The sequence below is a fragment of the Lepidochelys kempii genome, chromosome 1 (genome assembly GCF_965140285.1).
Source record: "Lepidochelys kempii isolate rLepKem1 chromosome 1, rLepKem1.hap1, whole genome shotgun sequence".
Lineage (NCBI taxonomy): Eukaryota > Metazoa > Chordata > Testudines > Cheloniidae > Lepidochelys > Lepidochelys kempii.
The window spans coordinates 238,901,702-238,916,015 of NC_136380.1; the positions used below are offsets into that span (position 1 = coordinate 238,901,702).

A 14,314-nucleotide genomic window follows, 5' to 3' on the forward strand; every position below is an offset into this window, starting at 1 on the left:
GGGGGAATATTGCAATTTCTCTCAATTTTATCTCAAGTCTTGCAATATTTGATTTTTCCTTAAAGCCCCAGCTCCCAGAGACAAACGATTATACAAGAACTTTAGTTTTCACTTACAAAGTTTATAGCTTTCACGGTTGTGGAAAAACGTTTGTGATCCAAGTGAATCCTAAAAACTCTAAAGCAAGAAGGCAAATCAAAAGAACCTAAATTTTTTATTTGTGGGGGAGGAGGTTGTTTTGTTTTAAATCTCATGATTTTCCATAGTCGGGGTTGGCAATGCTCTCTGTCCAGCTTTTCATAGGCTTAGAGATCCCTGTGTGGGAGAGGTGGAAGGCACTGTGCCTTTTTTTTTCTCTTTGGCATCCGGATGATCTTAATACAGTCTGAGTTTGTATAGCTCCATCTGCAATGTGGAACTCCCTTAGGAGGATTGTTGGTGGGTCAGGGAGCCTCTGGCTGTGGCTGAATGGAGTTGAGGAAAGCAAATAAACTCAGAGCAAGTGTGGAGACAAAGGGGCCTGTTGTACAGATGGCTCTGGCCTCCAGTAGCATTTAGAGGATGGGGAAATCTGAGCTGAACCCTTTCTTTGCTCCTTAGGTGGACAGGACAAACCCTGCCTTGATAACAGAACTTTCTATCGGAAACACCGTGAGCAAACTTTTTGAATATCCCCCCCACTGATCCCATTCAGTGGGTTTCTCCACAGAAGGACACAATCTGCATTTTTAAAAATTAATTTGGTCATAGCTGATAACTAATTAGCTGCTTTTTTTAAATTTAAACATTTTGATTTTTGCAGCTCTCAAGAATGTTTAATAGTAGAACTATATTAGTTGCCTTATCTAATTATTTGGATCCATATTAGGATCCTACACAAAAAAACCTATTATTCAGAATTTAGTTAGATAGTAAAAAAAAAAAAAAAGAGTGAATTAATGCTATTGATATTCTGCATAATGTGACCCGTTAAATATGTTTATGAGAAGATTATTTATGAATAGTTCCATTTGTATACACCCTATAAAAAGTGCTAGAAGACTGTGTGCCTCCACTGCTGTCTATATTACTACTTCATATAGCTTAGTTTGTGTCTAAACTAAGCAGTTTCTGAACCATGCAGTGAGCACACTGTTCCAACTAGAAGTCTAGCACATCTAATCTTTGTAGTGTGGTCACTCAAAGGATATGTCTACGCTCATAAAATACTTTGTTTTAGAAAATGTGTTAACACACATTTTAACTAGCATGATGCTAAACACAATTTGGAGCCTACTGTAAACGTGCGCTTTTGTGTTTGAAAAAATGTGTTAGCTGATCTTGGGAGGGGGACATATGATTAACCACAAACAACTAATATATTTTTAAAAACCCACACAATGGTACTAGTCTATTCTAGAAGATAAGTCATGTTTAACTAAGTTAAAATGGTGCTAGTGCATTTTCTAATGTGATACATTTCTACAGTGCAGAAAAGGCCTAAACTGGCTTCTAAAATGGTTTCACTTACCACTGTTCAAATTGTAACAAACTCTTTTCAAGACCAGCATGGACATGGCATAAGTATCTCCCATGTCACTGAATTAGACTAATTTTTGCAACACAAAAATCAACACAACAAATTAGCTTTAAGATGGCATTTGAATGATAATGATTATTTATATCTCCACTTAGGTCCTTAGAACAAATATATTGTGGACAGCAGCTGTTTGAGCTTTCTGATTACTTCCCAGTTAATATCCTTTAATCTTTTACTGGAGGTATGACCTCTAGTGGAGGAAAAGAGGATCATCTAGTTACTATGGCAATTTCAGTCCTGTTGTGTTTATCATTTGTATTGTGGTAGCATCTGAAAGCCCCAATCATGGACCAGGAATCCATTGTCCTAGGCAGTCTACAAACACAGAACAAAAGGACTGTCTGTGCCCCAAAGAGCTAACAATCTAAGTAAGATTTGCCAACAAAAGTTGAACTATGATGGCTTTTGTGATATAGATGTCAGTCCACACTGATCTGGACTGAGATCACCAACATATTTATTGCATCTGAAATCAAAATAGCCATTTTGAAAGATAGACAAGCTGATGCCAGCGACCTGGGTTACTGCATATATTTGACTACAAACTGGTGTAAGTGAAGAATATTGTGAAGAAGATCAAGATACATGAATAAGTTAGCACTAGGATAACACTGAAAGATACAAATATTGGCATGTTGCAATTGATGACATTTTAGTCCAATTCTACTTGTTAATTGAAGGAAGACAGATCAGAAAATATGGTATGTCACCATGATGATTACATTTCCTTAACTAAACTCCGTTATCATATGTTCCTTTCTGAAGTGTTCTCAGTGAAGGCTACTAGTGCTTGTTTACCTTTACATGGAGATTAGTTATAGGACCATTGTCAGCACTTAAGGTAAACCATTCATGGTACATTAAGGGAGAACCAATTAGAGTAAAACCATCTCCAGTATTATTACACGTACTAATGAGAGAGAGAGAGAACGAACACCAGTAATAATATGAACTGTAAATTTGTACCTTGAACTTTGGAGAAAAGCAATTAGAAGACACATCCATTTTTGTCAAGAACCAAAACACACATTTTAACGACATATCATCTACACTGACAACCCGTTTGGGTATTTTTTAACCATTCTGTTTGTGGGTAATTAGCCCAGAGTAATTAGACCAGAAGCATTCACTTTTCTGCTGTTTCATTTGAACTATGCAGAAGTTGGGAAATTATTTTTCAAATATCTCTTTATATAAACCCTTTCAAAGACTAAATCTAAAAGTCAGGATTTTCCAAAGTGAACAAGTGATTCTTGCTGTCTAACATGACACCTCTTAAAGTAGTCTGAATTTTCAGAAAGTGGTAAGCACGCCCACCATCTGAAAATCAGGCTCTTTCAGGGTATTTGAAGTTCAGCACCCAAAAAACAGACACCCAAATCACTAGTCATTTCTGAAAATCTTGGCCCAAAGTGGGCAACCAAAAGTCAAATTCTGCTATCACCGACATGAGCAGAGGATAAAACTTGGCTCCTTAGCTTTAGTAAGTACTTACCTTCCCACTGGCCAGTCAGCACAAGGGTTCTGTTAATTACAATGTCGATCTCTCTGGCACCATCTTCCACTGCTATCCTAATCTCTTCTAATTTGGTTTTCAGTGGAGTTTGTGCAGCTGGAAACCCAGTTGCCACTATGAAGAATGGGAAAAATAAAGTTGTGAAGTAAGCAAAGACTTTTATATAAATATAATTATTAAGGCAGATTGAGGGTATAAAAAGTCAAGGGTTTTTTTTCTTTTTTCCCTGAAAGGAAGTTACTCTACAGCTCCAGTAAAGACTCAAAGACTTGGAAAGCACCTAATTCATCCCCCACCTCATTTACAAGAACATTTGTTCTTCCCTTGAGATCCTTAATCAGTGCTTTGCTCAGTTTTAAATGTCTCCTGCAAATGGATTTCTCCCACTTTCCTTACAACTATTTCCAGTTCCGCCTGGCTAATACATATAAGTCCATTGCCTTCAACAAAGTTCTGCCTGTATACACAAGCTCTGAATTTTGCCTAATGTGTGAAATGATCTTTGATGTATACGTGCTTCAGTTCTCCAAAATTCTTATAAAAGGTATTTGAAAATACATGCAACTAATATGGGTAAGTAATAGTCACAATATAGGTAAAGTTGAATGCAATCATACCCTATTCAGCAGTCATTTGAATTTTTGTACTTAAACAATATAAAGGTAACTTAGAAAGGAAAAAAATTAGCCTTGTTTCACTCCCACCCCTCCACCGCACCCTTCTGATGTATAAAGAGAATCTGGAAAAGTTCTCTTTCCCCCTTGCAAACACAAACATGTTTCTGTGGTGTTTTTTTCAATCCAAAATTCCACATTGTCTCCCTTCTGTGGTGCCCAAAGAACTAGTGAATTGATGACATCACAAAGAATCGAGACAAAGGTATTTTTACAGGGATGGACCCTTGCACCTGCACAGAGCCTTGCTGACTTCAATGGGTGGAGGGATCCACCTGCATGCAACCTAAAAGTTGAGCTATTAAGCAAGGAATGGTTTTCATTTGTTGATGTTAACATCTATTCAGCTTTAATGACTAATTCCACTTGGGAGAAAAAATGTCTGTGTAAAGATTCATTATTCCTATCCCTTCAGCTCAGGTATGAGATCAACATACACGCCTCCAAGACCCCCACAGGAGATCCTCCTCCAGCAAAACTTAGACTTGACAACTAAAAACTTGATATTCCAGATACATTTTAGTGAAAAAGGAGGAGGATCCTCCCCACCCCACCCTCCAGCAAAAAAACCAACCAACAAAAAACAACCACCCTTTCAAGTATTCTTTACCCATCTTATAAAAGCAAAAAGGGCACAAGCCCACTGGGAAAAGAATCTTTTAAATAATACTTGTAAAGAAGAGAAACTTACCTGAAGCTACTGGTATGTTACAACCAGCAGCCTTGAGTGCTTTAACAGCATCAGCTACCCTAGCTGGATACACACAGACAGCTGCTGTAGTAATACCTGCAAAAAGTTACAATCCACTGTTTCACCTGTATATTTCCATGTAATGTGCATTGTCTTCTAGTCCACACTATGGCCTTGTGTGCACTAGATTTTTTTTTTTTTTTAAATCCCGTACTCTTGCACAACCACCAGCTGCTCTCCAATAGCTGTAGCAACCATGAGAGCTTTACTGACAGCGGGGCTCAGGTGGCCACTGGCAGAGCTACCACCTTGTCCATTAGCCCTGCCCCGAGTACACTGAAGCTGCATCAATAGTAGCTCAATTGCAGACACAGTTTAAGGCTGGAGTTCTTTAAACGTCAGTTTCAGACCAGTTTGCTCAGGGATTTATGATGTCAGAAACAATGTTATCAGAGTATTGTACCTAGAGGCCTATAGCACAGTTTGATTAGCATGGAATACCCTTTGTGTTAGCACAGTTTTGCTGTGTTTCTATTTCAAATTTTATTCTCACGTTCTAAGCAACTTGGCCTGATATTTAATAGTTTTTTAAAATGTATCAAGGATTAGAAAGAATTCATAAATCAGAGTTTAAAAAAGGATTGGGTCTTTCCTATTTCATGAGTATGGCTAAGAATCCAAGGCCTGATTCATCACTATGTTCTAGTTTTACACCACACACCTCTGTTGAAAACAATGGGGTTATGCCTGTGTAAAACTTACCATTGTGATTCGTCAATCAGGCTCCAAATGTTTATACAGTATTGATGGATTTGATTTTTGTTTGAATGTGGCTCAAACAAAGCACCAAAATCATGTGGCATTTTAAAACAGCCTCCTGTATCTGACACATCAGTGATATTAATACTTCTGAGAAGTTACGTTGTGCAATGCTGACTATTGTATGAAAAGATGCCATTTTATGGCTATCATTTAATACTAACTCTGTGTGGCCACATTAACGCCTTGACAATTCCATTCCTGTCGGTATTGGGTGTAACATTTAGACTTGTATTGAGGGCCCAGTTCTGCAAAATACTTTGGGAATGCCTATGCCACAGCAGGGAGGTGTGATTCCCAGTGTGGGTAGATAGACTTGTGCTAGCTCTGCTCTAGCTACCGTGCTAAAAATAGTAGCATGGAAATTGCTGCAAGGGTGGTGGCTCAGCTAGCTGCCTAAGCTTGGACCCAAGGGGTCAGGTGGACTTGGACTTGGGCAGCTTGCCTGAGCTGCTGCCCATGCAGTAATGTCCACACTACTATTTTTAGTGCACTAGCTCTACTCGAGCTAGAGCAAATCTGTCTGCCCACACTGGGAATCATGTCTTCTAGCTGCAGTGGACACACCCTTATGGTCAACTCCTGACCCCTAGTGAAGTCCCCAGTAGTAGATAGAACTAACTGCTATTTTGATCCCTTGCTTAGTTACTGACATAACTGGGTGGCAGAGACAATTCTGAGGCGAGATAAAAAAGCCAAATATTTCAACACACAGCACGTGTCTGTATCTAATTGTCTGCACAAAGGCAAAGAGCCAGATCCTGGAGCTACACAAAATAACCTCAACCAGGGTTACGACCCAAAGTATTTACAGACACTAAAAAAAAAGCCCAAACGTTTATTGGGGATATCATGTGCATTTTAATGCAAATAAATTTAGTGCCATCTTATCATCCAGTTATTTAAAAGAGAGATGTGGGTTTTTTGTATTTCTTTATGGTTTCCATGTCAAATACTGTAGTATATTCTATAACTGCCCATATTACAATCTCAATCTGGGATCTGTAAATCAAGGTGAGATTTCCCCCACACACACACACACATCTTACATCATAACTAGGGATAAAGATTTTGCCATCAGACCTTATATTACCATTTCTTTGAATGAGACTGTCTAGGCAGTTCAGTTTGCCAGGGCTGTTTGGCTGTGCAATACTAGCTCTAACATCAGTAATGTTCAGGCAGTAGAAATCGAAAAAGAAGATGTTGAGTTAATGTTCTGTCCGTAACCAGTTTTATAAAGCCAAAGCGTGCAAGTAATGTAACCAAAACCATCATACCTTTATCATGCATGTTCATGGCTCTCAAAAGATCCTCTCTGATTGGATGCTTGGCTTTGTAACAAAGCCTGTGAATGTTTGAAGGGGTGTCATCGCCTGAAAGGGTGGTGAGATCTATGCAGGTGACAGCTCTCAGTAGCCAAGCAGCCTTTATTAGGGAAAAAAGTAATATACAAAAAAAATGGATTAAATTTTTTAAGGTGGCCCAGGTGATTTAGGAGACTAAGCCCATCTCAAAAGTGAGTCACTTAGGTACCTAAGTTTCATTGACAATCAATGGTGCTTTTGAAAATTTTACCCAATGTCTAAAAATCAGCTACTGTACAATCAAAGGACCAAGTTCCAATTTATGGCACTGGATCAAAGACTGAATAATGAGCAGGAATCCTAGCAGATTATTATACACCAGGATCCTAAACCAATGACGCTTTATCTGGGCAACCCCCTGGAGTAAGGATGCAACAACCTCTATCCAACAGAGTTGTCTATGTGCCCGTAACATGCTAAGTCTGCCTCATGCAGAGCTAGTCTGCATAGAAAGCATACACATTCTTCAGCGGGCACATGAATTATAAGTGCAAGTCACCTGAATGCACACAAGTCAGGAATATGCATGCCACCATTACATATTACAACCCTAATCTGTGCATATGCATCAGGGTGAAATCCTGGTCCCACTGAAGTTAATGGACATTTTGCCAGTTACTTCAATGGAACAAGGATTTCACCCTAGGTGTCTTGCACATGTTTTAATATTTGGGTCCTAAACTCTAGGTGTCTCGGTTTTCCTGTCTCTAAAATGGGAGCAATAATATTTACATATCTTCCTGCAAAAAAGTTGAGAAATTGACTAACATTGCTAAAGCATTTCAGTATCCTTGGACAAAAGATGCTACATAACTTTAAAAACTGTTATTTTTAACTGTAATTGGGGTTGTATTTTTACTTCAGAAAGTTAGCTTTTTACATCAATGAGTTTTTTTTATAACTGGTTTAAATTAAAACAAAAACTGTTGTCCAAAAAGAAGAGAATAACTAACCAGCTGCTATGAAAGGGATTCTAGTCTCATCCCTTAGGAAATGAGTTGTGAAGTTGTGAAGACAGATGTAGTAAACTGCTTCCAAGAAATGGTGTGAACCTTATTTGTTTTAAAATAGGATTTTGGCTTTTATATATATATATATATATATACACACACACACACACTTGGATATGGACTTGAGCAACAAAGTTTGGATGTGGAATATTATGCACATCCAAACTTTCCCGAAGTTCACGGTGTTAAGAGCTAAGGATCACATTCAGGCCTATCTCTGTTAAACAGCACATGGATTTTCTGCTACATCTGTACTTGGGTAGATGAAAACAACCCCTTGGTGTTCTTTAAAGAAAAACTGATTTAGTTCAACAGTAGTGTCACTACACAAGTAAAGAGCTGAAGGGTACTGGGGGGCAACAATGCATCTGCCCTGCAGCCACATTAATGGGGACATCAATACCAGAGTAAATCACCACCCCAAGTGATTATATCTATGCAATCCAAGGGGTGGATTCTTCACTCTGTTGCACCTTATGTGAATATGTGGTAATTTACAGCAAATCAGAATGGTCCTCATAGACTTTAAGGCCAGAAGGGACCATCATGATCATCTAGTCTGAGCACCTGCACATTGCAGGCCACAGAATCTCACTCCCGTAATAGATCCGTAACCTCTGGCTGAGTTACTGAAGTCCTCAAATCATGATTTAAAGAGTTCATGTTACAGAGAATTCACCATTTACACTAGTTCAAACATGCAAGTGACCCATGCCTCATGCTGCAGAAGACAACAAAAAATCCCATGGTCTCTGCCAATCTGACCTGGGGGAAAATTCCTTTCTGACCCCAAATATGGCGAACAGTTAGATCCTGAGCATGTGGTCAAGACGCACCAGCCAGACACCTAGGAAAGAATTCTCTGTAGTAACTCAAAATCCTCCCCATCTAGTGTCCCATCACCAGCCGTTGGAGATAGTTGCAGATCAGCTACATGCTATTGTAGGCAGTCTCCTCATACCATCCCCTCCATAAATTTATCAAGCTCAGTCTTGAACCCAGCTGGGTATTTTTTTGTCTCCACTGCTCCCCTTGGAAGGCTGTTCCAGAACTTCACTCCTCTGATAGATAGAAACCTTACTCTAATTTCAAGCCTAAACTTGCTGATGGCCAGCTTATATCCATTTATTCTTCCGACAACTTTGGTGCTTAATTAAATAACTCCTCTCCCTCCCTGGTATTTATCCCTCTCATGTGTTTATAGAGAGCAATCATATTTCCCCTCAGCCTTCTTTTGGTTAGGCTAAATAAGCCACGCTCTTTAAGCCTCCTCTCATAAGGTAGGTTTTCCATTCTCGGATCATCCTAGTAACCCTTCTCTGCACCTGTTCCAGTCTGAATTCATCTTTCTGAAAGACAGGAGACTGGAATTGCAAAGAGTAGGTCTCACTAATGCTTTGTATAATGGTACTAACAGTTCTCTATCTCTACTGGAAATATTTCTCCTGATGCATCCTAAGTCTGCATTAGCTTTTTTTTTCACAGCTGCATCACATTGGCGGCTCATAGTCATCCTGTGGTCAACCAATACACCCAGATCTTTCTCCTCCTCGGTCTCTTCCAACTGACGTGACCCCATTTCATAGTAAAAATTCTTGTTACTCAATCCTTAAGTGCATGACCTGGCAAGTTGTTCTATTAAAATTTCATCTCATTTCTATTGTGACATTGTACCCCATATTCTTCACAGTTGTATAATTATGATGCATCTTGGACAAGATGGGTCATGTAAGGTGTGACTGGAAAAGTTATGATTTTCTGAATGATTATCTTATTTGTATGTATGTATGTATCATTTTTGTATCTGAAGTTATGAATATTAAACTATTGTGACGGGGCAAGGCCAGATGGCTATAGAAAAGTAGTGGGAGATAGATATATTAGCTCCAGGCTAAACAAATCCCTGGTACCAGGATAAGTGAAATGGCAGCTGCTCCAGGTCAATTAAGACACCTGGGGCCAATTAAGAACTTTCCGGAAGGCAGGGAGAATACTAGGTTGATTCGGACACCTGAAGCCAATCAGGGGCTGGCTGAAACTAGTTAAAAGCCTCCCAGTCACTCAGGTGAGTGTGCATGTCAGGAGCTGTGGGAGGAAGTTGTGCTGTTGGAGAGACTGAGTAGTACACACCATATCAGGCACAAGGAAGGAGGCCCTGAGGTAAGGGTGAAGTGGAGCTTGAGGAAGTGAGGGCTGCTGTGGGGGAAGTAGCCCAGGGAATTGTACATGTCATGTTTCTAAAAGGTCAGCTACCATAGTTGATACTATTAGGGTCCCGGGACTGGACTGGAGCCTGGAGTAGAGGGTGGGCCTGGGCTCCCCCCCCCCCCCCACCTTTGCCCCTGATTAATCACTGAGACTGGGAGACAACAGAGACTGTGCAAGGAAGGATAACTTCTCCTCACCTCCCCCGCTGGCTTATGATGAAAATGGCTCAGTAGACTGTGACCCTTGTCTCTAGAGAGAGAAGGGTTATGTGGAGGGTCACAGTGAGCCTTTGAGGCTAGCAAAATCTGCCAAGAAACGTGGGACCCACGGAGGCAAGGACAGAGCTTTGTCACACTATGTATCTGAATTTCACATGTAGTCACATCTAGGTGACCCCCACTAGGCAAAATGCTTCCAAGTCTAGATAGCCGACTGTGAAGGGCCTAGTCAAGGTAATGGGCATTAGGAAAAACAACAGGCCTTAGGGGATGCTTATCCCCCACTTGGTGAGCCTTCCTGAGAATGCTCCAGACAGCTTGTAAGTAATGGCTGCTATGACTCAGCAAGGTATGCAAGGGCATGTGACTAGGCCACATGACACAGAACTCCATCTTGGATACCAGTGTTTTTCCACAAACTGAGTTTGGTACAAAGGGTTCCCGTCATATGCTAAAGCTATATAAGTCAGTGAGTGACATCATTTGTTGTTCTTCACTCCCACACAACTGAACATCTAAGAGAAGCTCCTAAGGAAAAGGACTTGGAACGGAGGTAGGGATCCCAAGCTGCAAAAAAAATGCAGCTTGTCCCTTAAGAATCTGCAAGCTTGCTTGTATCATCAGCCAGGGTTAGAAACTGCTAATTCACATCCAATTGGTCTAGTATGTTAAGCTTAGTTTGCGGTTTTGTTTATTTGCTAGGTAATCTGCTTTGATCTGTTTGCCATCCCTTATAATTAATTAAAATCTATCTTTTTGTAGTTAATAAACTTATTTTATGTTTTAATCTAAACCAGTAAGTTTGGTGTGAAGTGCTTGGGAATCTTAGCTCAAGGGGCAGGAGCTGTTGCATTTCCTCTCTACATTGAGGGAGAGGCAAACTCTATGACCTTACACTGTACAGTTCCCTGTGCACTGCAAGATGGCATAATTTTGGGTTTATACTCCAGTGCGGGGATGTGTGCCTGCGGAGCTGGAGGTTATCTTGGCTGTAGCATCTCTATTGTTGATTCATGCAGTGGCTGGACAGAGAGCCTGCATGTAACTGCAGCTGGGTGTGTCCCTGCCTGTGTGAATGCTGGTGGAAGTGTAGGACCAGGAGCGGTCTGCAGCTTGTCACAGCAGCACAGTGTAAGAGGGAGCCCAGGCTGGTGAGTCAGAGGGCGAAGTGGTATCCCACTTCCAGGTGGCACCCTGGAGGGAACCCATCACATCTGTTACTCCAGTTTTCAAAGTCATCCAGATCTTCTTATATGATATTCCAGTCCTCCTCCAGATTGGCAGTACCTCCCAACTTTGTGTCCTCCGCAAATTTTATTAGCGTACTCCCCCTTTTTGTGCCAAGATCATTAGTAAAAATGTTAAATAAGATTGGTCCCAATACTGATATCTGAGGAACTCCACTAATAACCTCCCTCCAGCCTGACTGATCACAGTTCAATATGACCTGTTGCAGTCTCCTCTTTAACAAGTTCCTTATCCATCTTTCGATTTTCATATTCATCCCCATCTTCTCCAATTTCCATAATTTCCCATATGGAACTGTATCAAATGCCTTACTGAAATCCAGGTAAACTGGATCTACTGCATTTCCTTTGTCTGAAAAAATCAGTTATCTTCTCAAAGGAGATCAGGTTGGTCTGGCATGATCTAACTTGTGTAAAACCATGTTGTATTTTATCCCAATTACCATTTAACTCTAAATCCTTAACTACTTCCTCTTTCAAAATGTGTTCCAAGACCTGGCATACAATTGAGGTCAAACTAACAGGCCTGTAGTTTCCCAGATCATTTTTTCCCCATTAAAAATAGCAATTCTCCAGTTAACTGAGTCAACCCCCGAGTTTACAGATTCATTAAAAATCCTTGCTATTGGGTTTGCAATTTCATGTGCCAGTTCCTTTAATATTCTTGGATGAAGATTATCTGGGGCCCCCAATTTAGTTCTATTAAACTGTTTGAGTTTGACTTCCACCTCAGTTGTGGTAATTTCTACTTCCAGATCCTCACTCCCATTAGCCAACCTACCACTATCCCTAAGATATTTATTAGCCTTACTAAAATCAGTGACAAAGTAGTTGTTTAGATGTTGGGCCATACCTAGTGTGATGCTGTATAAAAAGAAAGATGACCATGTTTACGCTAAAGTATCACCACTGATCTATCGCCAGTGTTGCACAGTTGTAATAAATCTTATACGAAGTATGCCGTGTAAGATATCATTGGAAAAGTTGTGATCTGTTGAACAACGCTGTTTTGGTGTAATCCGTGTATCATCATTGTATAGGAAGTTATGAATATATTTGTAGCTCAAACATGTTGTGTTTCTGGGTAACACCCACAAGACAGATTTATATTAAGACCAGCCAGCCATATGTTGATGGGCCATTAAGGAGAACCAACTCTTCCAGTGGGCTCCTCCCAAAGATGCTTCAAAGAGCCTATGGACAATGGAGGCCCAGTGACTCAGCAGGGCTCTTAAAACATGTGATCCCTGAGTCCATGTTTCAGACAGTAACTTTCCATGCACATAGGCTGAGAATATAAATGGAGACTGTCAGATCATCCACTGGCCATTTTTCTGCTCCCCATTTCTGGACTGTGATTTCTAACAAAGGGAACTTTTAACAAGGGACTGAGGACTCCAATAAGACAGTTAATTTTTCTGTAATTGGTGTTCTTTGAGATGTATTGCTCATGTCCATTCCATATTAGGTGTGTGTGCTTGGCATGTACACTGGTGCCAGATGTTTTTCCCTTATCATGGTCCCCTAGGGATACTGCTAATCTGTGCCTGGTTTCTCTTGATCTTTGCCAGGGCCCAGCTGATGAGTGGAATCAGATGGGACGTGTACATCAGGCTCCCTGACCATGACAGGAGGAAGGCATCGGAGAGGGATTCCTTGCTTAGACCCTGTTGAGAACAAAACTGGTGGCATTTCCTGTTCTGTCTGGTAGTGAACAGGTCCACTTGGGGAATTCACCACCTTTGGAAGATCATACAGGCTACCTCTTTATGGAGCGACCACTCAAGATGAGAGGAGAAGTCCCTGGTGAGCTGGTCTGCCAGTGTATTTCTGACTCTGGGAAGGTGACAAGCTTCCAGGTGGATTTTGTGGCTGATGCAGAAGTCCCACAGACAGAGCGCTTCCTGACAGAGAGTTGAGGAGCGCGCTGCCCCTTGCCTGTTGATGTAGAACATCGAGGCTGTGTTGTCAGTCAGGACTCGTACCACCTTGCCCGACAGGTGGGGCAGGAAGACTCCGCACGCCAGCGGAACTGCTCGTAGCTCTTTGACATTTATATGTAATCGCGCCTCCTCCAGGGACCACATCCCCTGTGTCTGGGGGTTGCCGAGATGTTCCCCCTAGTGAGGTCCAAGGCGTCCAACACCAATTCGATGGAGTGAGGAGGGTTGTTTCGGAACCCCTTCTAGGACTGTCCCGCAGTCGGTCCACCATTTCAGCGAGGTGACTATCGCCTGGAGAATGGTAACCATCTTCTCTAGGGGGTTTTGGGTCTGTGAATAGACTGTCACCAGCCATTGTTGCAGGGGCCGCATCTGGAGCCTGGCACGGCGGACCACATAAGTGCAAGCTGCCATCTGGCCCAGCAGGCACAGACAACTCCTGGCTGTAGTCAGAGGGAACGCGGAGACTTCCATGATGAGGTTCGCCATCATTTGGAACCTTGCCTGTGGCAGAAACGCTCTGGTGCAGGTGAAGTCGAGGACCGCGCCGATGAACTCTATCCTCCGCACTGGCACTAACGTCGACTTTTTGTCATTCACCAGTAGGCCCAGAGAGCAGCAAGTGGCTTGAAGCACCACGATGTCCCTTCAGACTTGACGACTGGCTTGCCAAAGGTGGCTCCAGGTCTCGAGGTATGGGTAACTTTGGATACCCCAGCACCTGAGGTAAGTCACTACCACCAACATGCAGTTGGTAAACACCCTCGGCGCTGTCGCCAGGCCAAATGGGAGAATCGAAAACTGGTAGTGGTGGGGCCCCACCGTAAACCGGAGGAAGCATCTGTGTCCTTGAAAGATCACTATGTGGAAGTATGCATCCTTCGAGTCGAGGGCGGCATACCAGTCTCCCGGATCAAGGGAGGGGATGATAGAGGCCATAGACACCATTTGGAACTTTAGCTTCTGTAGGTACTTGTTGAGGTCTCTCAGGTCCAGGATGGGCTGTAGACCGCTCTTGGCCTTTGGGATTAAAAAGTACCGG

The 14,314-nt window shown here is 41.7% G+C and overlaps 1 protein-coding gene across 4 annotated transcripts in view; it reads right to left on the reverse strand.

Moving 5' to 3' along the window:
• Positions 1-14,314, reverse strand: part of DERA (deoxyribose-phosphate aldolase) — a 91,349-nt gene that overhangs the window by 47,927 nt on the left and 29,108 nt on the right. For all 4 annotated transcript variants that reach the window (XM_073319078.2, XM_073319068.2, XM_073319088.2 and 1 more), the window contains 3 exons: positions 6,560-6,707; positions 4,461-4,556; positions 3,075-3,209 (listed from right to left, as the gene is read on the reverse strand). In XM_073319078.2, coding sequence (XP_073175179.2) covers positions 3,075-3,209; positions 4,461-4,556; positions 6,560-6,707 — 379 coding nt within the window. The remainder of the gene's footprint in view (positions 1-3,074; positions 3,210-4,460; positions 4,557-6,559; positions 6,708-14,314) is intronic.